Raw genomic sequence first — 27,689 nt, 5'->3', positions numbered from 1 at the left:
CATAGGAGCAGGTCTTTTAACATGCTCACGGATATCTACCATCTTTATCCTTAATGATGGTCGCATCAGTTGAGCAGGTGAGACCAAAAGTCCTGCCGATCTTGGTTGGAGTTTAACCTTTCTTTTATTTTTTTTGCACAACTTTTCTTGCCTATTGTTACCTGTGTTTGTGTATTTGGGATCTCCGTAAGTCCCGAAATTTTGAAATCAAACCATGGAGGCATGGCGGATATATCTTTTTCCCAAATATTTTTATTGAATTTTGATGACAGTACAGCATAGTGAATCATGGCCACAGCAAGTTGGGGTACCTGCACATTTTACAATATGTAACATAATAAACTCAACCCTTACAATACCCACCCACTCAATTCCCAAGGTAATTGTCCCCTAGTGCCGATAACAGATATAGACACACATGAATATATGCAAACATAGATTCAAGCTAAAGAAATATATTTAAGATAAAAATGTAAAAGGTAAGGTAAAATAAATAAATAAATAATACATAAGATATACAATAAAATATAATGTAAAAGTAAATAAACAAGGAATGAGGGGGAGGGGTATGGGGGCTTCAGCGGTCAGTTCTGTCTAAATTGTGTTACTCTAATCGCTTGGGGTGATGTCAAGCTTGTCCCTAATAAGGTCTAAGACAGTGGTTCTTAACCTTTTTTCAGTGATGTACCCCCTGTGAACATTTTTTTAATTCAAGTACCCCCTAATCAGAGCAAAGCATTTTTGCTTGAAAAAAAGAGATGAATCCATCCATCCATCCATCCATCCATCCAAAAACATGCACCTGGGGATAGGTTGATTGGCAACACTAAATTGGCCCTAGTGTGTGAATGTGAGTGTGAATGTTGTCTGTCTATCTGTGTTGGCCCTGCGATGAGGTGGCGACTTGTCCAGGGTGTACCCCGCCTTCCGCCCGATTGTAGCTGAGATAGGCGCCAGCGCCCCCCGCGACCCCGAAAGGGAATAAGCGGTAGAAAATGGATGGATGGAAAGAGATGAAGAAGTAAAATACAGCACTATGTCATCAGTTTCTAATTCATTAAATTGTATAACAGTGCAAATATTGCTCATTTGTAGTGGTCTTTTTTTGAACTATTTGGAAAAAAGACATAAAAATAACTATACTCTCTATTACAACCCCCAAAGTGCCCTCCTTGGGGGTTGTAATAGAGATCCATCTGGATTCATCAACTTAATTCTAAACATTTCTTCACAAAAAAATAAATTTTTAACATCAATATTTATGGAACATGTCCACAAAAAATCTAGCTGTCAACACTGAATATTGCATTGTTGCATTTCTTTTCACAGTTTATGAACTTACGTTAATATTTTGTTGAAGTATTATTCAATAAATATATTTATAAAGGATTTATGAATTGTTGCTATTTTTAGAATTAAATTTTTAAAAAATCTCACGTACCCCTTGGCATACCTTCAAGTAACCCCAGGGGTACGCGTACCCCCTTTTGAGAACCACTGGTCTAAGAGAGGGCCCCAAGTTTATGGAAAGATGACACAGATCCTTTCTGCGAGAACCAACGCTTCTGTAATTGTAGACACCGCAAGACATTTTGTAATGGCGGATATATTTATACAAAAATCGTGCCTTCTTTCATACGAGACTTTTAAGTAGACTCCATATGGAAGTGCTAAAAACTACAACATGACCGAAGGGGAGAAGAGGCTGTCGAAGTGGAGGCACGTACATAAAACAGTCCACAAAAAGGTGCATTCTTAAAACACGGTCAGAAAGCAGTTTGAAGATGGTCTGTAAAACATAATATATGCAAAATTTGACCACAGAACCACCATTACATGTTATGTAGACCACAAGGAAGTGTTTTCAAATTTAGAAAAAAATATCATATGACCTCTTTTAATCCTGAGAGACTTCATAAAATGCAAGAAGTTTTCCAATAAGCAATGGTGTGAAAAAACATACCGTATCCTTCCAGTTTTCTCCTGCAAGTCTTGCAAACGCACCAAAATTACTTTTTTAATTAATCTATGGGAGTGAGTTTGGAACAACAAAAGCCTTTTAACACACTTGTTGTAGAACAAAGACCACCTGTATTTAGGAAAAGGACTATGTATTAATTTGTTCTATATGAAATACATCCTCAAATGCACTCTGGCGCTATACAGGAAATACAATTAAGTGCCATTACCCTAATATAATGGTAGAAATACCACACATTATTGTGAGTGAAAAAAACACTCATGTCATACTTGTGGTTCTAAATTATATTTGACTAACTACCATAATTCCGACTGCAGGTCGGAGGAAAAATGCCTGGCTCAGCCCTCTCGGATGTGCCATGTTCACACTGTGTGTGCAAGTGAAGCTCAGCTCCAGACTTGGACAGAGGATTTCTTTTCTGCAGCACCTGGTGGCACTTGCTGTAGTCGAGGCTGTGTGCACACTTCCCGGATACCAGGTATAATTTTTACACCTTGCATTACCAGCTGTCTCGGCCCGAGTGGAATTGTTACAACATACTCACATTTACAGTCAAAGCACCCCACTTTTTGTATGATTCGGTTTTGGATTTTTGCCAAATGTTGCGTGTTTTTTTGATAAAGAAGGTGAGAAACACTATGATTTAAGAAAGAACTCAAAGCAGAGTATGGGGACCTTTGCAAGATATACAGGAAGTCCTCTCTGCTCCTCGCCATCTCTGCCAACAAAAACTGAAAACATTTTTTCATTTTAATCCCCATTTATATTCATTTTGCATTGTTTTTGTGAGGCCATGAGCGTGAAAGGCTGGGTGCTGACCGCTTTGTAGAGATGACAATTAAGCTTGTTAACGTTATTTGCCGTGGTCCTCGTCATTCTTTAAACCCCTTGGCAGAACTTAGAGAATTTTTGGTGAATATTTTATTGACCATATCTCATTATGTAACCGTAAACAATATAATGATAAACCGCGTTAAAATTCCAGACACTTAGGAACCGTTTAAATTTATAATTACTGAAAAACTGTCATTTATTAATGCATTTTAGGCAACACTGCTTACTTCCTGGAAACAAAGTCGCAGCAGCGCCAGCGCATGCGCATTACCACTATTTTGACTTTTTTTCGTTTTACTTAATTTCACTCTCTTCACTTCTGTGAAGTCTCAGCGTGAGTTTAAGAGGTCTCTGCTGTTATTATATAATGACAGGTGTAGACAATATTGGAGACAGATGCATTTGTCCAACACAAACAGTATACAGCGCAGGAGAGATATATTTCTCAACATCCTTCACTCAGCTGCTGTGACTGACAGTTAATGACGTCAGTAAACATGCAGCAGGCGGTATGTAGGGGATTCTGCCACAACCTGTTTATAAAGGCTTGCCATTTGTTTAATGAGATGGTCACTCGTCCTTTATTCAACTGTAGCTTCGTCAGTGTTCCCAATTACATCAATACTAGCTAAAATGTTTTGTCATCTCATGGAATAGAACACAGGCTGTGAAGTATGAGCACGCTGAGTTGTCAGAGGCACAAATATTTTATATTAGATGTGAAGTATCACTTGTGATTATTTTTGTTGGCGACACTGTTGCACTGAACTACATGGGAGAGAGGCACAAAAAGAGGCAGCTGAGCCGGTTGGAGGAACAAGCCTCAGTTACGCCAGCGGAGGACCTCCCCGACTTCGGCGAGAAGGCTTTGGATAATCTGCTAATAGTTTTCCATTGTTGGAAAACAAAGTTATGTCTAATGTTAGCGGTTGTTTTAGGACGGATCTAACGGGTTTCATTCTGACCATCGCAGCGCAAACTAGCAGCAGCAGGTAGGCTCGTACTCTGTTTGCTCGCAACCTAAAGCGTAACAAAAAGCCGAGACCGCCTGCATCTCAAAACACTTGTGAGTTTGTTTGTTTTAGGGTTTTTTTTCCCCTCAGGATATTGACCTAAAAGTAAAGTGGCCCAATGACATCTACTACAGCAACCTCACCAAGCTTGGAGGAGTTCTAGTGACTTCTACTGTAATGGGTACAACTTTTCATCTACTAATAGGTAATTACCTCTTCTTCTTTGTACCGAGTGTCACATTCCCACATATTTTTAAACTATTGTAGTCTACTGGTTGCATTTTTATTCTAAATCAGGTTTTCTTAATTGCGGTAAACACAACAGACAGACTCTCCATAATTTGTTTATGTTGCAGTTGCTCTAATTCATGCAAATTCAACCAACCCTTACAAATTATGCATGGATTTGTAACTTTTTACAATCTCTGCAATTTCCCGCGGCATACTTTGGCAAGTCATATCGACAGATGTCGGTTGACGTGTGATGAACATCTCTCGTCCTCTCATTTACAAGCAAAAAACAGCTCTTTTAACAATTCCAGAATGTTCCTGACAAAAGCAGTGAAAGCACTGCAGGCGCATGTGTAAGAACGATTGTGTGCGTTCCTGCAATAGACACAGAAAAGATAAGGCAGTTAACATATGATCGAACTGAAGCAGAGAACAGACTCACTATCACATGACTCACTGAGATAGGAGTGCCCCTTTGTGGTAAAATGGAAATACAACCCTCAACAAAAATGTCCTTCACAGGCTCCTAAATTATTTACTTTATTAATAAATTATAATTATTTATTTTACAATATGACACAGTTAAAAAGAACACTTCAAACATTGATAACCCTTTTGTGAAATCATAAACTGGAAATAGATGCAAAATTTTGCAATTTTTTACCAAAGCTAATATCAAGCATTTTAGGCCACAACAATTATTATAAAACAGTGACATCCTGTTGGTACCAAACATGTAGCAGCAATTTATCTAATATAAGCCTCTTTCTCACTAAAATGTCATGGTAAATAATAGTTCCTGGAACTAAAAGGTTCCTGTGGCCTTGAGTGTTTGCATATCATCCACACGCTGAAGTTCAGGGTAATTTATTCAAATCAGCTTGACATATGGTGAGTGGTATGCCCTCTTTACTTTTTTGTTTTAGTTATATTTCTTAGATAGCACTAGATCACAACAATGTCATTTAATGACACCTTTTTATAGAACAGGTCTATACATTTTCCTCTATTGAACAAATAGTCTTATTGATCTGAATTACATGACATGTCAGTTTAGTTGCTAAATGTTCTTGTTTACAATTTAATATCTGCTTTATGTATCTGTTTGTAGTATCATTTGTCTAAGAAATTGTTACAAGTAAACCTCTGCATAACATTGTGTCCTTACTAACGTTAGACAAAACAGAAATATAGGTCAACTTAAAACAAAGAATACTTTATCAACATTGTTTTTTAGTTTGTAACAGAAAAGATTTAAATTGCATCAATTTGCCTGAAAATAAAAAAAACTGAACAAAAATCAATTAACATTTTTGGACCATCTTGAATCATTTGATACTAAAAAATTAAATCAAAATCTCAATAAATAATAGTTGCAGAACTGATCCAGACACATGCTTATTCGACAGTTGTTGAATTTTACGTTTTGTGTCCTAGGCTGTGGTTTCAACGTGAGCAACAGTGAGCCAACAGTGTGCATCAATGACCTGATCCATAAATACAACATTCAGCACAATTGTAACTTGCGGCCACTGAGCACTGCGCAGCTTATTGCTCGGACTGTTAGCTGTCTGGAGGCCCTAATAGACTGCTTTCAACGGGAAGGCCCAGAGGCTATCTTTCCAGTGTACTACAAAAGATGGCTTCACAGGTGAGCGCCCCATCACACGTCTGCAATTTGTTGTATTTAAAGGGGAACTGCAAAATGTTCTTATCGTTTACAATCCTTATGAGAGACTAAAACACACATTTTTTTTCTTTTTAATTTGGCATCCTTTTGCCCGATTGCAGCTGGGATAGGCTCCAGCACCACCGTGAACCCGAGAGGGACAAGCAGTAGAAATTGGATGGATGGGTGGATTTATAAATGGTTGCTTTATATAGGCTAGTAAGGTAAAGTTTTGTACCCGACAAGTTTCGGCTACCTTGCTTCTGCAGCCTTCATCAGAGGTGTCACGTGATGTTAGCGTGACTTTGTCTGTGACGTGTTATATGGATTGTATGGATATATATAAATCAACCATTTATAAATACACGTGAGTAGGCTAAATGAACCTGAATGAATGTGAAACTGTCTATAAAAGAATCATAACAGAGAAAACGCTCAACAAATTCAAGAATGAACAACAAAAGCAAAATTGGAATACTATTTATGATAAAAAAGAAGTTAATACAGCTTATGAATAATTCTTAAACACATTTAGAATACTATATGATGGAAATTGTCCAGTAGTAAATTATAAAAGGAAGTCAAAGTACGGCGAGTTTAAACCGCGGATGACTAAAGGACTCCAAAATGCCTGTAAAAAAAAGAATATTTTATATAAGGAACTTATAAAAAATAGAACTTTAGTAAATGAAAATAAATATAAAAAATATAAAAATAAACTAATCAATATAATCAGAATGTGTAAAAAAGATTATTATATAAATAAACTGGAATATAACAAGAATAATATAAGAGGTGTATGGAGAATATTAAATGGTATTATTAGAAATACAAATGATGATAATCAATACCCACCATACTTTATGGAAAATAACAACATGATTAAGGATAAGGAGGTGATAGTAAATACATTTAATGATTATTTTATAAATATTGGCCCGAAACTAGCAGAAGAGATAAAGGTAGAAGGGACAAAAATAGATGCAGCAGATTATATCAACCCAAACCCTAAAACAATGTTTTTAAAACCAGTAGTAGAAAGAGAAATCAGGGACATAGTCAAAAGTTTTAAGAACAAAACAAGCAAAGATGTGGATGATATAGACATGCAAACTTTAAAGTATGTGATAGATGGAATTAGTGCTCCATTAGCGTATCTATTTAACCTTTAATTTGAAATGGGAGTATTTCCTCAACTAATGAAAATTGCAAAAGTTGTTCCTATTCACAAAGCGGGAGACGGACACTTATTCACAAACTACAGACCAATCTCAATATTACCACAGTTCTCCAAAATATTAGAAAAAATGTTTATAAATAGATTTGATGGCTTTGTAGAAAAAAATGAATTATTAACAGATAGGCAGTATGGTTTCAGGAATAATCGATCAACAGCACAAGCATTAACAGATTTAATTGAAAAAATAAATATACAATAGGAGTATTCTTAGATCTTAAGAAGGCTTTTGATACAGTAGACCATAGTATTCTTATTAGAAAAATGGAAAAATATGGTTTTAGGGGTATTGTTCTGGAATGGATAAAAAGTTATTTATCTGATAGAAAGCAGTTTGTACAGATATAACAAAAAAAATCAAGTTGGTTAAATATTAAATGTGGGGTTCCACAGGGGTCAGTCTTAGGGCCCAAGATGTTCATCATGTATATAAATGTTATTTGTAAAGTAACTGAAAACCTTAAATATGTGTTATTTGCGGATGACACCAATGTACTATGTTCTGATGTGGACTTGCAGCAGCTCCTGAGGACCGTCACCATGGAGATGTGTAAACTAAAAAAATGGTTTGATGCTAATAAATTATCATTAAACCTAAATAAAACTAACTTTATGTTATTTGGAAATAAGAGAAATGATATAGATGTAAAATTATATATAGACAATGTTAGTATAGAAAGAGTAAACAAAATCAAATTTTTGGGTGTGATCTTGGACCACAGGATCTGCTGGAAGTCACACATTACATACATCAAAGGGAAGTTGGCGAGAAGTATTGCTGTCCTGGGTAAAACAAGGCACATTCTTAATCAAAAAACATTACACACTCTTTATTGTACACTTGTTTTACCATATTTGAGTTACTGTCTAGAAGTTTGGGGAAATACATACAGGACGAACATCCAACCACTATTCATAATGCAAAAAAGGGCCATCAGACTGATACATAACTCAGGACCCCGAGAACATACTAATGGATTATTTATAAAAACATTTGATTTAAAACTACCAGATCTCATCCAACTCAAGACTGCCCAAATGATTTATAAAGCAAGTAAAGATTCACTTCCAACAGGGTTACAGAGAAGATTTTTACAGAGAGAAGGGAATTATAATTTAAGAGGAGAACTACTTTTTAAGATCCAATATTGTAGAACTACGCAGAAACGAATGAGTATAACAATAGCAGGGGTTAAAATATGGAACTGTTTAAAGGATGAAATAAAACACAGCACCAACATAAACCAGTTTAAAAAGCTTTTTAAATCATTTATCATTAGTATATATAAGAAAGAAGAGCAAACATTGTTTTAGAAAGACAATAATATATAATATGTATATAAATACAATTTATGATTTCATAATTATACATATAGGTTATATTAAAATGTATATATTACCACTTTATATGGAATTTAAATAAATTGTGTATATATATATATATATAAGTGTAAAAATGTATATGTTTGATTTAAATGTTAAACTGTGTATATGAGACGTGTGCTACATATATGTTGCTTATATATTGCTTAAAAAAAAGTAATATAAGTGAAGCATGTTTTAGATTTTATATATTTTTGAATCTTGTTCTTATTGTGATGGGGTAGGTTTATATAAGCGTTGCTTCAACCTACACCCTTTCGGCTCAATCATTGCTCAAATGAGTGTTTTTTTGTTTTCCTTTTTTTTGTTGTTGTTCTTTGTTTTATGTGAAGATTGCCGAAATAAATAAATAAATAAACCTCTTCAACATACGGATGGGTGGATATTTGAAATAATCAGTTCATTCTCGGTTGCTGATAATGCAGCGAGTGGGTGCAATCCATTCTGCCTCTAAATCACTGTAAAAATCCAAAAGCCACCAAAAATACTTGATTTACGTTCTCTAACCTGTATACTAATCAAGCTGTAGTGACATTATTATTGTTCGAGCAAACACTGAGGAACTTCTTAACTAGCGTAGTAATACATATCGCCTTGCAACAGCAGGCTACGGCATTAACTGTAAGCAAACTTCTGCCTTCGCAGCTGAATAACTTTTGAGTTTGTAATTTAAAACACAAAGCGACTAAACACATGAACAATATTATTACAGTATCTGTAAAGTATTAGCCCAGATTTCATATACACACACACATGTATATATTAGGGCTGTCAACCATAACGCGTTAACTAGCGCATGTCATTAATGAAAGTCAATTATTGCGTTATCAAATATGAACAAAGATTAATCACCGGTTAAGGCTTCACCTAAAAGACGCACACATTAGTTACACGGTCGGTGTAGCGGCCCATTTTGCTTCAAAACAGAACTCTATAAAACTAAGGTAACTTGTTGGTATTGCAGCGACAAATGTTTTATCATCGGCACACAAGTTTAAAATACCATCTTAAAGCAAAATGTGCACTCGAGGATGGCGCCGACAGTGTTGTCAATCCTCTTGGCGACTTCTTTTGTAAACACCTACTAGCGACAAATGACTTTCGGAGACTTTTTGATGTCTTGGAGACTCTGAGGTGAAAGCAAGCAGCAGTCAGCTGGTGCTGCTGCGCCGATAGCTACATGCTAGCATGTATGATAGCTACATCTACAACAAGCAGAAGAGAACGCGACGCTAGCAAAGTTTACTGATTCAATGATGTCAACAAAAGTAGCACAGTTAAGTTAAATATATGCTTTTGCCAAACAGACAGCCATCGCATGCAGGACATCTAACATCTGTGAAGACCAAGTTCTGCAAGATGTCATTCATCTATCTATCCATCAATCCATCCATTTTCTACTGCTTGTCCCTTTTCGGGTTGCAGGGGGTGCTGGAGCCTATCTCAGCTGCATTCAGGCGGAAGGCGGAGTACACCCTGGACAAGTCGCCACCTCATCGCAGGGCCAACACAGATAGACAGACAACATTCACACTCACATTCACACACTAGGGCCAATTTAGTGTTGCCAATCAACCTATCCCCAGGTGCATGTCTTTGGAAGTGGGAGGAAGCCGGGGTACCCGGAGGGAACCCACGCATTCACGGGGAGGACATGCAAACTCCACACAGAAAGATCCAGAGCCCGGGATTGAACTCAAGACCTTCGTATTGTGAAGCACATGCACTAACCCCTGTTCCACCGTATGTATATACTTGTATATACATGTGTGTGTATATGTATATATACATGTGTGTGTGTGGGTGTGTATATATATATATGTGTATATATGTCTTGATTGGATTATCCAGAGAATAGTGCTCGATACCGTGGTTGAGCGCAATGTGTAGGTGTGGGAAAAAAATCACAAGACTACTTCATCTCTACAGATCTGTTTCATGAGGGGTTCCCTCAATCATCAGGAGATTTTAATGGAAGCATTCACATACAATGGTTTATATAGAGCACAGAGTGGGTGGGTACAAGCAGGCGTAGGGTGTGGTGATTGGCTCATGTGTTACCTAGGTGTTTCCTTCTATGGCGGCATGTTGAAATGATTTCACTGCGCTTGTTGAGGGATGATAAATCTGGATGATATATAATAAACAGTTTCTCTTTTAAGCATAGGTTGCATCTTTTATTACCACTGTTGTAAGGTGAGCTGGATGCAAGAATTTGCCATGTTATTGAATATTCAACATTATTGTCTTTGAGGTTCCAAATGTGTTTGCTGAGTTCTGTAGAATTCTGCAAAGTCTGGTTTCTAAAGGAGGCGTTTTATTCCATCTTGTTTTGAACGCTCCTTCGGTTAATCCTACGTACGTGTCGGATGTGTTAATGTCCTTGCGTATTACCTTTGCTTGGTAAACGACTGATGTCTGTAAGCACCTTCCGTTGAGAGGGCAATCAGGTTTCTTGCGACAGTTACATTCCTTATTGGTTTCAGAGTCGTTTAGTCTGGGGGTAGGCAGTCCTTTTGCAATTGCTTTGTTGTGGTTTGAAATGATTTGTTGCATGTTATTCATACAGCTGTAGCTCAATTTAATGTTGTTCTTGTTGAATATGTGTATATATATATATATATATATATATATATATATATATATATATATATATATATATATATATGTGTGTATATATATATATATGTGCATGAATATATATATATATGTGCATGAATATATATATATATGTGCATGAATATATATATATACGTGCATGAATATATATATATATACGTGCATGAATATATATATATATATATATATATATATATATACATATGTGTACACAGTGGGGCAAAAAAGTATTTAGTCAGCCACCGATTGTGCAAGTTCTCCCACTTAAAATGATGACAGAGGTCTGTAATTTTCATCATAGGTACACTTCAACTGTGAGAGACAGAATGTGAAAAAAAATCCAGGAATTCACATTGTTGGAATTTTAAAGAATTTATTTGTAAATTATGGTGGAAAATAAGTATTTGGTCAACCATTCAAAGTTCTCACTGATGGAAGGAGGTTTTGGCTCAAAATCTCACGATACATGGCCCCATTCATTCTTTCCTTAACACGGATCAATCGCCCTGTCCCCTTAGCAGAAAAACAGCCCCAAAGCATTATGTTTCCAGCCCCATGCTTCACAGTAGGTATGGTGCTCTTGGGATGCAACTCAGTATTCTTCTTCCTCCAAACATGACGAGTTGAGTTTATACCAAAATGGACACATGGATGATACAGCAGCAGATTGGGAGAATGTCATGTGGTCAGATTAAACCAAAATAGAACTTTTTGGTATAAACTAAACTCTTCATGTTTGGAGGAAGAAGAATACTGAGTTGCATCCCAAGAACACCACACCTACTGTGAAGCATGGGGGTGGAAACATCATGCTTTGGGGCTTTTTTTCTGCTAAGGGGACAGGACGATTGATCCGTGTTAAGGAAAGAATGAATGGGGCCATGTATTGTGAGATTTTGAGCCAAAACCTCCTTTCATCAGAGAGAGCTTTGAATGGTTGACCAAATACTTATTTTCCACCATAATTTACAAATAAATTCTTTAAAATTCCTACAATGTGAATTCCTGGATTATTTTTTTTCACATTTTGTCCCTCACAGTTGAAGTGTACCTATGATGAAAATTACAGACCTCTGTGCAAGTTCTCCCACTTAAAATGATGACAATCGGTGTGTGTATATGTGTATGCAAAGTGGAAAAGTGTTCTGTGGTCTGACGATTCACATTTCAAACTGTTTTTGGAAACTGTAGACATTGTGTTCTCTGGACGAAAGAGGAAAAGAACCATCCGGATTGTTATAGGCACAAGGTTCAAAAGCCAGCATCTGTGATGATATAGGGGTGTGTTAGTGCCCAAGACATGGGTAACTTACACATCTGTGAAGGCACCATTAATGCTGAAAGGTACATACAGGTTTTGGAGCAACATATGTTGCCCTCCTAGCAATGTTATCATGGACGCCCCTGCTTATTTCAGCTTGACAATGTCAAGCCATGTGTTACAACAGCGTGGCTTCATGGTAAGAGTGCGGGTACTAGACTGGCCTGCCTGTAGTCCAGACCTGTCTCCAATTAAAAATGTGTAGCGCATTATGACGCGTAAAAATAACACAACGGAGACCCCGGACTGTTGAACAACTTAAGCTGTACATCAATCAAAAATGGTAAAGAATTCCACCTGAAAAGCTTCAAAAATGGGTCTCCTTGGTTCCCAAACGTTTATTGAGTGTTCTTAAAAGGAAAGGCCATGTAACACAGCAAAGCCCCTCTGTCAACTTTTTTGCAATGTGTTGATGCCATTAAATTCTAAGTGAATGATTATTTGCAAAAAAAAAAACTGTTTCTCAGTTCGAACATTAAATGTCTTGTCTTTGCAGTCTGTTCAATTGACTATAAGTTGAAAATGATCTGCAAATCATTGTATTCTGTTTTTAATTACGATATACACAACGGGCCAACTTCCCTGTTTGTGGGTTTTGTATGTATGTATATATATATATATATATATATGTATGTAAATACGTATATATATGTATTTAAAAATGCTGTATATGTTTGTATATGCATATACATATACGTACATCCTTGCAGCGTTTATATAAAACGTTGATAGAGGGTATGAAGTGGTTTTAGAAGGCTTTGAAAGCAAAGCAGGAAACTCCTATTAGTCGCATATTGAAAGTGTTTTTTTTATTTTTTATCTTATGTGTTGTTGACATGTGTGTTCTTGTCTCTCATAAGGATTGTGAATGATGGGCAAAGTTCCCGAAAAATGCAGTTCACCTTGGAGATTCTACCATATACTTCTACGGCATGTAAAAAAACTTCAGGGGTTTTTCTGAGCTATTGAAATTCTGTTTTTTGTTTCAGTGGGACTTGTGTGCGGCTTTGGAGTGAGGATGGACCTGAAGCTGAGGTGGTGGGTCTGGATAGTAATGGCTTTCTTCAAGTCAACAGCAAAGAGCAGGGTGTCGTTTCACTGGAGCCTGACGGAAACTCTTTTGATATGCTGAAGAACCTGGTGGTCATCAAGCAGCATTAGAATCATATCCAGAATGATCATTGCTTCATTTTTTTACAAAGGTAATTTTTGATTTGTTCACACAGGGCAGGATGTTTTATTTACAATCTATGTTATGCGTTACTGATTATGTGACTCCTATGTTTGTTTTTGTGTTTTTTTTTTGCTTTGCTTTGACATAGCCAATTATCGGAACAGGTTATTTGTGCGTATGCATTGATTGCTAATGGTAGCCAATCCTTAAGGGTCAGGATACAATATATGTTTTAAAAACCCTCATCAGATTCCCTGATTTTTGATGATGGTGCATCAAGTCTGTACCGCATAAATTAGGTAAAATATATGAAGATATTGATATTTTTACAGATTCTAATCACCCGTGCAATCATGTCCGATAGGCAGACCCTCCAGTAATTCGCCATCTTGCCATGTCAAGCAAAATCAGCCAATCCCAGCAAATTATGCAACCTCACATTTTGATCGTCATTTTCACAAATCAAATGTATTCCTGAGCAGCATTTAAATTCACACATCAACCACCTAATCAAAGCTTAGGTTTGTTTCTTGTGTCGACAAACACAAATCATCACTGTCGAACACGCTCAGCAGTTTCGTAATATTCCCAAATGAAACGGTTGTAAAATGAAAGGTGTAGAATCCAAAATAACTTTTCAACACTAAACTACACTGAGAATGTGGACAACTTGTGTATGACGGAAGGCAATAATGAAGCTTTTGGTGGTGTTTATCGTTATAAAGCAGTCATTTGGCAGTTTGTTTTTTTTTAGTAGGGATGTTCCAAACAGAATTTTATGCTGACGCTACCGAACATCTATGAGTGAGATTTTCCACACAATATTTTACCTAGATCCTTTTTTTCTTTTATTGCATACAATTGTTCCAGCGAAGCATATTGTAGTCAATAGTACATAATAACTAAACAAAAGTAAAAACTACTATTTCAATCCTTTGGTGTTTGCCATCAAAGTCCCTCTGTGTTCTCCTAGGAGGAGAATTATTGTACATCTATAAACAAGATTATTGCGAAAGTTAAGTCTGAGACAATGCAATCATTTATCAATTATTTAATGTATCTGCGGCCTGGTAGCAAATGCATCACAGACCGGTGCCCGTACCGGTGATTGGAGACCTCTGCCTTAGGGGATCACTGTGTATGGAGCTGCTAGCAGTGTTGGTCAGACGTGATCAGATTAAACAACATCAATCTGCAAAGGCCATCACATACTTTTTCACGAAAATCCGTCAATACTGATCGATTGACACAGCCCGAGTTTTTCGAGAATGTGTATTTAGTAGGGGTGTGGTAAAAATCGATTCGAATTCGAATAGCGATTCTCACGTTGTGGGATTCAGAATCGATTCTCATGTATAAAAAATCTACATTTTTGGGGGGGATTTTTTTTATTTTATTTTTTTTAATTAATCAATCCAACAAAACAATACACAGCAATATCATAACAATGCAATCCAATTTCAAAACCAAACCTGACCCAGCAACACTCATAACTGCAATAAACAGAGCAATTGAGAGAAGACACAGACACAACACAGAACAAACCAAAAGTAGTGAACCAAAAATTTAAATTATCAACAACAATATCAATATTAGTTATAATTTCAACATAGCAGTGATTAAAAATCCCTCATTGAAATTATCATAAGACATTTACAAAAAAAAATACAAAAAGAACAATAGTGTCACAGTGACTTACACTTGCATCGCATCTCATTAGCTTGACAACACACTGTGTCCAATATTTTCACAAAGATAAAATAAGTAATATTTTTGGTTCATTTAATAGTTAAATTAAATTTACATTATTGCAATCAGTTGATAAAACATAGTCCTTTACAATAATAAAAGTTTTTTACAAAAATCTACAACTCTGCTTGCATATCAGCTGACTGGGGTAGATCCTGCTGAAATCCTATATATTGAATGAATAGAGAAACCTTTTGAATCTGGAAAAAATTGTTTTTGAATCGAGAATAATGTTGAATTGGAAAACAAAAATCAATTTTGAATCTAATCGTGACCCAAGAATCGATATTGAATAGAATCGTGGGACACCTACAGTAAAGATTCACAGCCCTAGCATTTAGTGCCAATATATGACTGTGGTAATAAAACGAGTGAAACATCAATATTTATTTTCCAAACTATGCTTGTATTTTGTGTGATTTGCTGAAATCCTGTGCTTTTTGGGTTTAAAGTTACAAATAACACTTACAATATTGATGACCAATTTTAGAAAAACATCGCAAACCATTGCATCTTTTGCTGCAACTTTTTGAAAAATCTGCAAGTCCTGCAGGGACTACCTACTGTAGGCAATGCAGGTATCGTAGGACACAGCATGGCATTGACGACACATTGTTACATCATAGATTTTCTGTATTATTGAATTATTAATATGCAAAGTAAATAATATATATTTAAAATCAAAATAAAATATATTGTTTCTAATACAAACTAAGCTACATAACATATTTACAATATAAATATAATAAAATTAGCACTTTTTTTCTTTTTACTATAGATAATTTTAGATTAGTTGTATTTTTACTTGCGTGTATGCCCATCCATCCATTTTCTACCGCTTATTCCCTTTTCGGGGTCGCGGGGGGCGCTGTCGCCTATCTCAGCTACAATCGGGCAGAAGGCGGGGTACACCTTGGACAAGTCGCCACCTCATCGCAGGGCCAACACAGATAGACAGACAACATTCACACTCACATTCACACACTAGGGCCAATTTTAGTGTTGCCAATCAACCTATCCCCAGGTGCATGTCTTTGGAAGTGGGAGGAAGCCGGAGTACCCGGAGGGAACCCACGCTTTCACGGGGAGAACATGCAAACTCCACACAGAAAGATCCCGAGCCTGGATTTGAACCCAGGATTGCAGGAACTTCGTATTGTGAGGCAGACGCACTAACCCCTCTGCCACCGTGAAGCCCCCTGCGTGTATGATTAATTTTAAAACTGAGGGGGGCAAATAATCAAGCAGTATTTAAGCATGATTAAACAATCACGGCTCAAAATGTTGTATAAAATGTTAAATGTGTTAAGATATCCTTATAATTTAATAATCAAGTTTGTGAAAATGTCAATTGAGAGGTTAATATGAATACATTTGGAGAAAGTATGATAGATACAGTATATGCTTATGCTTGATTACATATGTACAATACTATGTATGGTATGTATGGCACATTGTACCAGGAAGTGTTCATTTCACATCCATCCATTTTCTACCGCTTATTCCCTTTTGGGGTCGCGGGGGGCGCTGGCGCCTATCTCAGCTACAATCGGGCGGAAGGCGGGGTACACCCTGGACAAGTTGCCACCTCATCGCAGGGCCAACACAGATAGACAGACAACATTCACACTCACATTCAAACACTAGGGCCAATTTAGTGTTGCCAATCAACCTATCCCCAGGTGCATGTCTTTGGAAGTGGGAGGAAGCCGGAGTACCCGGAGGGAACCCACGCATTCACGGGGAGAACATGCAAACTCCACACAGAAAGATCCCGAGCCTGGATTTGAACCCAGGAGTGCAGGAACTTCGTATTGTGAGGCAGATGCACTAACCCCTCTGCCACCGTGAAGCCGTTCATTTCACACATTTATTTAAATAGAAATGACAAATAGTTTAAATTGTTTACGGCAGCAGGGCTTCTGTTGTATCGTTACAACTCTCCTGTTGCCTTTAAATCCATTTGCTACATTTTCAAATTGTTTTATCTGGTTTTCCTGAAATTGACACAGATGGTCCTGTACTAGATATGCTCTTTGCAAGTAAAAAATAAAGTGTTGAATTATGTGTGTTTTATTAGTCAATTTCACCTTCCGGATTAAGTGCTATACTATTTTTTTATACCACAACAAACACACTAGAAGCTAAACTTGATTTCGTCACCGATTTTAATCTAATGCAAAAGACCTAGACCGCTGCAGCTCTGGTGAAGAGAGTGTTAAGGCAGTAATAGAATAATGCAAAAATATTTACAATTTTACTTTTTCTCTAAGGATGTTCTCACTTTTTTGCTATTGGTTTAGACTTGAGTGGGCAGTATTTTTTACACTGTCATACACTGTATCAAAGTGTCACTTCTTCAGCGTTGCCACATGAAATTATATATTAATGTATTTGCACACACGTAAGTTGTGTAAAAATCAATTTTTTTAAATAGTTTACATTTGAATAGAATTTGCTCCACTGTGCCGAATGTTGAATACGAATTACAGGAAGCGGATTTAAACTCATTGAAATTCAGAGGAATTTATTTTAGCCAAGTACATTAAGAATTGGTCACATTTAAAAAAGGCTTTGGTTTATCCATCCCATCCATCCATTTTCTACCGCTTATTCCCTTTTGGGGTCGCGGGGCTCGCGGGGGGCGCTGGCGCCTATCTCAGCTACAATACTACAAATTTGGCCTGTCAAACGATTATATATATATTTTTAAAATCTGATCAAGTACACTTTTTGGACTGTGATGAATTACTAGTCAGTGTATGCATTGACCTAATGCCACATAAGGTAAAGGAGCATGTGCTCCAAATTGACTGTATGATTAATTAATCTGCATTGATAAATAATTAATGCGATATTTTTTTATGATTAATCGCATGCATTAGTGCATTCAAATGTGCAAAACTAATAAAAAATACTTTATAAAGCCTAAAACTAAACACAAGTCCCCTCCATTTCGAATACGTTGTTTTTCAAAAAAATTAAAAGCTATACTCCACATCGAGTTGACTGCTTGGTGCTTACGCACCAAACAGCAGTTCAGAATACCCACCCTTTTTGGGTACACTCGAGGGAGTACTGGAAAGTGCTCCTCCGGGTGATTCCCTTGTCCTACTGGGAGACTTCAACGCTCATGTTGGCAACGACAGTGAAACCTGGAGAGGCGTGATTGGGAAGAATGGTCGCCCGGATCTAAACCCGAGTGGTGTTTTGTTATTGGACTTTTGTGCTCGTCACAGTTTGTCGATAACAAACACCATATTCAAACATAAGGGTGTCCATATGTGCACTTGGCACCAGGACACCCTAGGCCGCAGTTCCATGATCGACTTTGTAGTTGTGTCATCGGATTTGCGGCCTTATGTTTTGGACACTCGGGTGAAGAGAGGGGCGGAGCTTTCTACCGATCACCACCTGGTGGTGAGTTGGCTGCGATGGTGGGGGAGGATGCCGGACAGACCTGGCAGGCCCAAGCGCATTGTGAGGGTCTGCTGGGAACGTCTGGCAGAGTCTCCTGTCAGAGAGAGTTTCAATTCACACCTCCGGGAGAACTTTGAACATGTCACGAGGGAGGTGCGGGACATTGAGTCCGAGTGGACCATGTTCCGAACCTCTATTGTCGAGGCGGCTGATTGGAGCTGTGGCCGCAAGGTTGTTGGTGCCTGTCGTGGCGGTAATCCCAGAACCCGTTGGTGGACACCAGCAGTGAGGGATGCCGTCAAGCTGAAGAAGGAGTCCTATCGGGTTCTTTTGGCTCATAGGACTCCGGAGGCAGTGGACGGGTACCGACGGGCCAAGCGGTGTGCAGCTTTAGCGGTCGCGGAGGCAAAAACTCGGACATGGGAAGAGTTCGGGGAAGCCATGGAAAACGACTTCCGGACGGCTTCGAAGCGATTCTGGACCACCATACGGCGCCTCAGGAAGGGGAAGCAGTGCACTATCAACACCGTGTATGGTGCGGATGGTGTTCTGCTGACTTCGACTGCGGATGTTGTGGATCGGTGGAGGGAATACTTCGAAGACCTCCTCAATCCCACCAACACGTCTTTCTTTGAGGAAGCGGTGCCTGGGGAATCTGTAGTGGACTCTCCTATTTCTGGGGCTGAGGTCGCTGAGGTAGTTAAAAAGCTCCTCGGTGGCAAGGCCCCAGGGGTGGATGAGATCCGCCCGGAGTTCCTTAAGGCTCTGGATGCTGTGGGGCTGTCTTGGTTGACAAGACTCTGCAGCATCGCGTGGACATCGGGGGCGGTACCTCTGGATTGGCAGACCGGGGTGGTGGTCCCTCTCTTTAAGAAGGGGGACCGGAGGGTGTGTTCCAACTATCGTGGGATCACACTCCTCAGCCTTCCCGGTAAGGTTTATTCAGGTGTACTGGAGAGGAGGCTTCGCCGGATAGTCGAACCTCGGATTCAGGAGGAACAGTGTGGTTTTCGTCCTGGTCGTGGAACTGTGGACCAGCTCTATACTCTCGGCAGGGTTCTTGAGGGTGCATGGGAGTTTGCCCAACCAGTCTACATGTGCTTTGTGGACTTGGAGAAGGCATTCGACCGTGTCCCTCGGGAAGTCCTGTGGGGAGTGCTCAGAGAGTATGGGGTATCGGAATGTCTTATTGTGGCAGTCCGCTCCCTGTATGATCAGTGTCAGAGCTTGGTCCGCATTGCTGGCAGTAAGTCGGACACGTTTCCAGTGAAGGTTGGACTCCGCCAAGGCTGTCCTTTGTCACCGATTCTGTTCATAACTTTTATGGACAGAAATTCTAGGCGCACTCAAGGTGTTGAGGGGTTCCGGTTTGGTGGCCACGGGATTAGGTCTCTGCTTTTTGCAGATGATGTAGTCCTGATGGCTTCATCTGGCCGGGATCTTCAGCTCTCACTGGATCGGTTCGCAGCCGAGTGTGAAGCGACCGGAATGAGAATCAGCACCTCCAAGTCCGAGTCCATGGTTCTCGCCCGGAAAAGGGTGGAGTGCCATCTCCGGGTTGGGGAGGAGACCCTGCCCCAAGTGGAGGAGTTCAAGTACCTAGGAGTCTTGTTCACGAGTGGGGGAGGAGGGGATCGTGAGATCGACAGGCGGATCGGTGCGGCGTCTTCAGTAATGCGGACGTTGTATCGATCCGTTGTGGTGAAGAAGGAGCTGAGCCGGAAGGCAAAGCTCTCAATTTACCGGTCGATCTACGTTCCCATCCTCACCTATGGTCATGAGCTTTGGGTCATGACCGAAAGGATAAGATCACGGGTACAAGCGGCCGAAATGAGTTTCCTCCGCCGGGTGGCGGGGCTCTCCCTTAGAGATAGGGTGAGAAGCTCTGCCATCCGGGAGGAGCTCAACGTAAAGCCGCTGCTCCTCCACATCGAGAGGAGCCAGATGAGGTGGTTCGGGCATCTGGTCAGGATGCCACCCGAACGCCTCCCTAGGGATGTGTTTAGGGCACGTCCAGCTGGTAGGAGGCCACGGGGAAGACCCAGGACACGTTGGAAAGACTATGTCTCCCGGCTGGCCTGGGAACGCCTCGGGATCCCCCGGGAAGAGCTAGACGAAGTGGCTGGAGATAGGGAAGTCTGGGCTTCCCTGCTTAGGCTGCTGCCCCCGCGACCCGACCTCGGATAAGCGGAAGATGATGGATGGATGGACTCCACATCGAATTATCTGTTTTAGAGAAGTCAGATGCTTTTATTATTAACTGTCAAACAAATACAAACTGATCAGTTGTGATTTTAGTGATCATTTTACTTGTTTGCAACCTCAATGCAAAAACATGGAATGTAATTAGGTTTCATTGCGATTCCATTGAGAATATCATTTACTACAGACAGGTAGTCTACAGCAGTGTTTTTCAATCACTGTGCCGTGCCGTGAGATACAGTCTGGTGTGCCGTGGGAGATTATGTACTTTCACCTATTTGGGTTAAAAATATTTTTAGCAAACCAGTAATTATAGTCTGCAAATTGTGTTGTTGAGTGTGTGCTGTGTAGAGCTCAGCAGAGTAATTGTGTAATACTCTTCCATATCAGTAAGTGGCAGCCGGTAGCTAATTGCTTTGTAGATGTCGGAAACACCGGGAGGCAGTGTGCAGGTAAAAGGGTGTCGAAGCTTGAACCAAAAATAAACAAAAAGGTGAGTGCCCCTAAGAAAAGGCATTGAAGCTTAGGGAAGGCTTTGCAGAACAAAACAAAACTGGCTACAAAGTAAACAAACACAGAATGCTGGACGACAGCAAAGACTTACTGTGGAGCAATCAACAATGTCCCTGCAAAGAAGGATAAAACACCTGAAATATTCTTGATTGCTAAAACAAAGTAGATGCGGGAAATATCCCTCAAAGGAAGACAAAAAACTCCAACGGCGTGATGTGACAGTACACCTACTTTGAGACTAGAGCTATAGTGATGCATGCTTGGTTATTGTCAGTTCGTTTAGCAGTGGAACAAAGGGACCCAAGGATGCAGATGAATTTGAGAGTAAATAGTCTTTACTTCACAAATAAGAGTCAATACAAAAATGCTAAAAAAAAAAAACTAGAATGCAACAAAAGGCGACGGTGCGGAAAAAGAGGAGCACAAAAAGGCACCGTGATAAAAGAACAAAGGCTAAACTACAAACTAAACTAAAGTCGAAATTGCAAGATGTGCAAACTACGATATACATAAACTGGATGGCACAGGGAATGGACAAGCAGGTCTGAGGCTAAAATACAAAGACACTAGGAGGAATCATCAAACACCGTCACGGAGTGGAATAGCCAGGTATCATCCAGTTGGCCAGGTGCTGCTTATATAGTGCAGGTGAAATTAGATCCAGCTGTGCACGTCTTGCAGCTCCGCCCACAGGAAACACAGGAACTCTAAGGAAGACCAAATGTCAGAGACAAGTCTGCTGCACCAACAAGGGAAACTGAGTAGACTAACCACAAGATGGCAGCAGGTGGTGACAGTATTCCCCCCCTAATCAACGGACGCCACCTGGCGGACCTCCTGGTTTACCGGGAAATCTATGATAGAAATCAGAAATTAGGGATTTGTCAATGATAAGGGAACGTGAAATCCAGGACCGATCCTCTGGGGGGTAATCCTCCAAGTCGATCAGAAATTGCACCCCTCTGCCTCGCCTCCTGGCGTCCAGAATAGTGTTGACCGTGAAGGCTGGATGTTCCTCAATCTGCTGTGGAGCAGGGGGAGACACAGGTGGAGGACTAAGGTTGCTGGACTCGACGGGCTTGAGGCAGGAAACGTGGAAGACAGGATATGACTTGAAGGATTTTGGTACCTTGAGTCGAGCTGTGACGGGAGTTATCATCTGCTCCACCTCGTATGGACCGATGAATCTTGGTGCCAGTTTTTTCGATTCTCCTGGTAGTGTAATTTCTTTAGACGATAACCAAACCCTCTGGCCAGGTTTGTAGTCGGGAGATGGTCTGCGATGGCGATTAGCTATGATCTGATTCCGACTGGCCGTGCGAGACAAAGCGGCACGAGTATTACGCCACACACTGTGCACACGTCGCAGGAAGGCAGCTACGGAGGGGACAGTTGACTCGACCTCCTGAGAGGAGAAGATGGGGAGTTGAAAACCATGCACCACATAAAAAGGAGACAGCCCAGTGGATGAACATATGAGTGTGTTACGGGCATACTCCACCCATGGGAGATAGGTGGACCACAGTGATGGATGCTGGTGACAGACACATCTCAGGGCTGCCTCTAAGTCCTGGTTGGCTCTTTCCGACTGTCCATTAGATTGTGGGTTGTACCCTGATGACATGCTGACAGTGGCCCCTAACAAGTTGCAAAAGGATATCCATGTCGCGGATGAAAATTGAGGCCCTCTGTCTGACACTACATCTGAGGGGATCCCATGAAGTCGGACCACATGGGTGACCAGAAGCTTGGTGGTTTCCAGGGATGAGGGAAGTCTGCAAAGGGGGACAAAGTGCGTGAACTTAGAGAATCTGTCTACTATTGTGAGGATGACAGAAAACCCCCTAGAGATGGGTAGACCTGTGACAAAGTCCAAAGCAATGTGCGACCATGGGCGAGAGGGGATGGGAAGAGGCTGCAGTAACCCCGCAGGAGCTTGATGGGAAGACTTGCTTCTGGCACAGACGGGGCATGCCGCCACAAATTCCTTAGTGTGTGCGAACGGTAGGCCACCAGAACCACTGAGTGAGCAGGAACTCAGTGAGTCTCGCACCTGGGTGGCAAGCAATCTTGGTTGTGTGAGCCCACGACAAGACCTCTGGATGGAGGATTCTTGGTACAAAAAGGCGACCAGGAGGACATCCAGCAGGGGATGGGGAGTCCCTGTTAGCTTCCAACACCCGTGTATCCACCTCCCACTGCGCCCAGGATCCGGGACTGAGGAAGGATAGTCTGTGGGAGTGTCTTCTGTAGCCGGAGAAAACATCCGACAAAGCGTCAGGTTTTCCATTGAGAGAGCCCGGGCGAAAGGTGATACAAAAATCAAACCTTGTAAAGAACAGGGACCACTGAGCCTGACGGGGATTAAGGCGTTGAGCAGAGCGGAGGTAGGCTAGGTTTCGATGATCAGTATGGATGGTAAAGGGGTGTTTGGTACCCTCAAGCCAGTGCCTCCATTCTTGAAGGGCGAGGACCACTGCAAGAAGCTCTCGGTTCCCGATGTCATAGTTCTTCTCAGCAGGCGAAAGGCGTTTGGAGAAGAAGGCGCAAGGGTGCAATTTCTGATCAGAACTGGAGCGCTGGGACAAAACAGCCCCTACCCCGGTGTCAGATGCGTCCACCTCAACAAAAAATGGGAGATCAGAATTAGCGTGAACTAACACAGGAGCTGAGGTAAAGAGACATTTAAGGTGTCGAAAAGCCTGGTCCGCCTCTGCAGACCACACAAAAAGAACCTTAGAGGACGTTAATCTCTTTAAAGGTTGGGCTATTTTGCTGAAGTCTCTAATAAAACGTCGGTAAAAATTAGCAAACCCCAGAAACCTTTGTAGCAGCTTCCTGGAGGACGGCGTAGGCCAGTCTACAACCGCTTGGATCTTAGCTGGGTCTGGCTTAACCTGCCCCCTCTCCACAATCAACCCCAAAAATGAAACTGGTAGAATGAAAGGTGCACTTTTGGGGTTTGACAATCGGTTCTCTAAAGGTCTCTGCAAAACCAAACGGACATGCTGATGATGTAATTCGATGGAGCGTGAAAAAATAAGTATATCATCCAAGTAGACTACCACGAAACGGCCTATCATGTCACGGAGGACATTAATTAAACACTAGAAAACCCCAGGGGCATTAGTGAGGCCGAACGGCATGACACAATACTCAAAATGGCCAATAGGGGTGTTAAAAGCAGTCTTCCATTCATCACCCTCACGAATACGCACAAGGTGATATGCATTGCATGGATCCAATTTAGTAAATACTACCGCCCCGTGCAAAGGGGGAAACGAAGACTCCAACAGTGGAAGAGGGTTTTTATTCTTGATGGTAATTTTGTTTAAAGCACAATAGTCTATACAGGGTCGTAACCCACCATCCTTTTTTGAACAAAGAAAAACCCCGCCGCCACAGGAGCAGAAGAGGGACGAATGTGTATGGCGGTGAGAGAAGAGGAGATGTATTCCTCCATAGCCTGTTCGGGACGTGAAATATATAGCCGCGAAGAAGGTAGTGACGACCCAGGAAGGAGGTCAATGGCACAGTCATACGGGCGGTGGGGGGGTAGCGACGTAGCCCGGTATTTACAAAAAACCTCACTAAGGGAATGATATTCCTCAGGAATCAATGAGAGATCAGGGGGCGGAAGAGTAGCAAGGTTAACCGGAGACCGAGTGGAGCGCAAACAATGACAAAAAAATGCTCCAATTGGTAATCTTACAAGTAGTCCAATCTATGCTTGGACTGTGACGTCACAACCATGGAAGTCCAAGAACTAGGGGCGCCGAACGAGAAGGCATTACAAACAATTTAACCTCCTCACGGTGATTACCAGAAATAAGGAGGGATGTAGTCTGTGTCTGATGAGTAATATTAGCCAGGTGGCGCCCGTCAAGTGAGCTAACATTCTTAATACGATCAATACTCATAGTAGGAATCTTTAAAGATTCAACAAGGCCACTGTCAATGATATTTTCATCAGCCCCTGAGTCAATAAGTGCCTTAATAGGACAAGAACCCTCCACCCATGACAGAGTACCTTCGACTTGAAGTCTTCCCACCATTGAGGAAGCAGACGTCACCACAGGAGCAGGCGGCGAAGTAGAGAATCTTCCCTGCGGACGGTCTTGGTTGGACGTGGAACGGCCTCCTGTAGGCCGCGCAGGACAGCGAACAACGATGTGGTCCGCAGCTCCGCAGTACAGCCACAACCGCAATCTCAGCCGCCGGCTCCTCTCTGTAGACGACAGGCGACTGCCACCCAGCTGCATGGGAATGGCCCCCTCTAGCCCCTCCTCCGGGGAACTGCAGTCGGAAAGTGGAAACGACAAATCTTGAGGCTTGGGTGTTGACCGTGTGGACCAGGTAGATGACTGCCCTCTGGTGGTCGGGGGATCCACCCTCCTCTGGGCGTGACGCTCTCGTAGGCGGTTGTCCAATCGGATGGCGAGCGATATGAGCTCCTCGAGGGTCTGGGTCTCGTCTCGGGCAGCCAGCTCGTCTTGGATTTGGGAGCTAAGGCTAGCCAGGAATATTCCTCGTAAGGCTCTCTCCCCCCAGCCACTCTCCGCCGCCAGGATTCGGAAGGATATAGAGTGGTCCGCTACCGAGGAGGGCCCCTGGCGTGTAGCGAGGAGGCGGCTGCCTGCCTCTCGTTCCCTGAACGGGGTGATCAAACACGCTGCGTAATTCAGCTGAGAATAGGGGTAAGCTGGAACGAAGTCCGGGTTTACTCTCACACACCTCCATAGCCCAGCTCGCTGCTCTTCCAGCCAGTAAACTTAAAATATATGCCACTCGGGCAGAGTCTGTAGCGTATGTGTGAGGCTGCTGTGCAAAAACTAGAGAGCATTGATACAAAAATAGTCTGCATTGTCCAAAGTCCCCCTCATACCTGGGTGGGTGTGGTATGCTGGGCTCCCGGGCAAGAAAACCCAATGTCGAGGGGTAAGAAGGAGCTGCTGGTTGAGCAGCCTCAGCATCTGGGAGCGGGCGAGGCACAAACATGCTAGTATGCATCTCTTGCACAAGTATGGTCAGGTTTACCAAAGCTTGTTCATGGTCACTTATGCGCTGGCCATGAGCCCTGAGGGCCAGCTGAACCTGATCATCTGCGGGTTCCATATTGACTTGGAACAAAGGGACCCAAGGATGCAGATAACTTTGAGAGTAAATAGTCTTTACTTCACAAATAAGAGTCAATACAAAAATGCTCAAAAAAAAAACTAGAATGCAACAAAAGGCGACGGTGCGGAAAAAGAGGAACACAAAAAGGCACCGTGATAAAAGAACAAAGGCTAAACTACAAACTAAACTAAAACTAGGGTCAAAATTGCAAGACGTGCAAACTACGATATACATACCAACTGGATGGCACAGGGAATGGACAAGCAGGTCTGAGGCTAAAATACAAAGACACTAGGAGGAATCATCAAACACCGTCACAGAGTGGAATAGCCATGTACCATCCAGTTGGCCAGGTGCTGCTTATATAGTGCAGGTGAAATTAGATCCAGCTGTGCACGTCTTGCAGCTCCGCCCACAGGAAACACAGGAACTCTAAGGAAGACCAAACGTCAGAGACAAGTCTGCTGCACCAACAAGGGAAACTGAGTAGACTAACCACAAGATGGCAGCAGGTGGTGACAGTTATGGTTTAAAGTCATATCCAACAATTGCAACAACGACTTTTTACTGTCAACTGAGTTTCGTTTTTTAATGATTTCGGCTGGTGGTGTGCCTCCGGAGTTTTTCAACTCAAACATTTTTTTAGACCTTGGCTCAAAAAAAGTTGAAAAACACCGGACGGCGTGGCGGAGTGGAAGATTGGCCGTGCGCAACCCGAGGGTCCCTGGTTCAATCCCCACCTAGTAACAACCTCGTCACGTCCGTTGTGTCCTGAGCAAGATGCTTCACCCTAGCTCCTGATGGGTCATGGTTAGAGCCTTGCATGGCAGCTCCCTCCATCAGTGTGTGAATGTGTGTATGTGGAAGTAGTGTCAAAGCACTTTGAGTACCTTGAAGGTAGAAAAGCGCTATACAAGTACAACCCATTTATCATTCATTTTTTTGTTTTACTGTAGCTACATTTATTACAAAATGAATGTAACATTCGTGGTGGAAACAAAGTTGACTAAATTATTATTTGAATATTATATATTAATATTAAACTGTGACATACAGGCCCACAAACTGGACGATCGAGCTTTACATTTTCTCAGAGTCCTTTTATTTATATCATCATCATCATCGGCGGTCTCTCGAACGTGTATGACGATCTTCCTGGTTGGGGGCGGTATCCCTTTATGGAGGATGTCTGTGCGTGACTTTGTTTTACGTGGGGAGACTGGTG

At 41.3% G+C, this 27,689-nt stretch overlaps 1 protein-coding gene across 2 annotated transcripts in view; it reads left to right on the top strand.

Moving 5' to 3' along the window:
* The window catches only part of hlcs (holocarboxylase synthetase (biotin-(proprionyl-CoA-carboxylase (ATP-hydrolysing)) ligase)), a 44,093-nt gene extending 26,815 nt beyond the window's left edge, over positions 1-17,278 (top strand). Inside the window, exons 8-11 of one of the 2 annotated variants that reach the window (XM_061898095.1) lie at positions 2,299-2,459; positions 3,919-4,033; positions 5,497-5,710; positions 13,278-17,278. In XM_061898095.1, the coding sequence (XP_061754079.1) occupies positions 2,299-2,459; positions 3,919-4,033; positions 5,497-5,710; positions 13,278-13,449 (662 nt within the window). In that variant the 3' untranslated portion in view covers positions 13,450-17,278. Of the gene's footprint in view, positions 1-2,298; positions 2,460-3,918; positions 4,034-5,496; positions 5,711-9,773; positions 10,510-13,277 lie in introns of those variants that run through there. The other variant, XM_061898094.1, reaches the window with a different exon arrangement.
* The last annotated feature ends 10,411 nt before the right edge of the window (positions 17,279-27,689 follow it).

This window comes from Nerophis ophidion, linkage group LG04, assembly GCF_033978795.1.
Source record: "Nerophis ophidion isolate RoL-2023_Sa linkage group LG04, RoL_Noph_v1.0, whole genome shotgun sequence".
Classification (NCBI taxonomy): Eukaryota; Metazoa; Chordata; class Actinopteri; order Syngnathiformes; family Syngnathidae; genus Nerophis; species Nerophis ophidion.
Note: the sequence above shows the minus strand (reverse complement) of the source record. Positions and strands in the feature narration are given on the sequence as shown.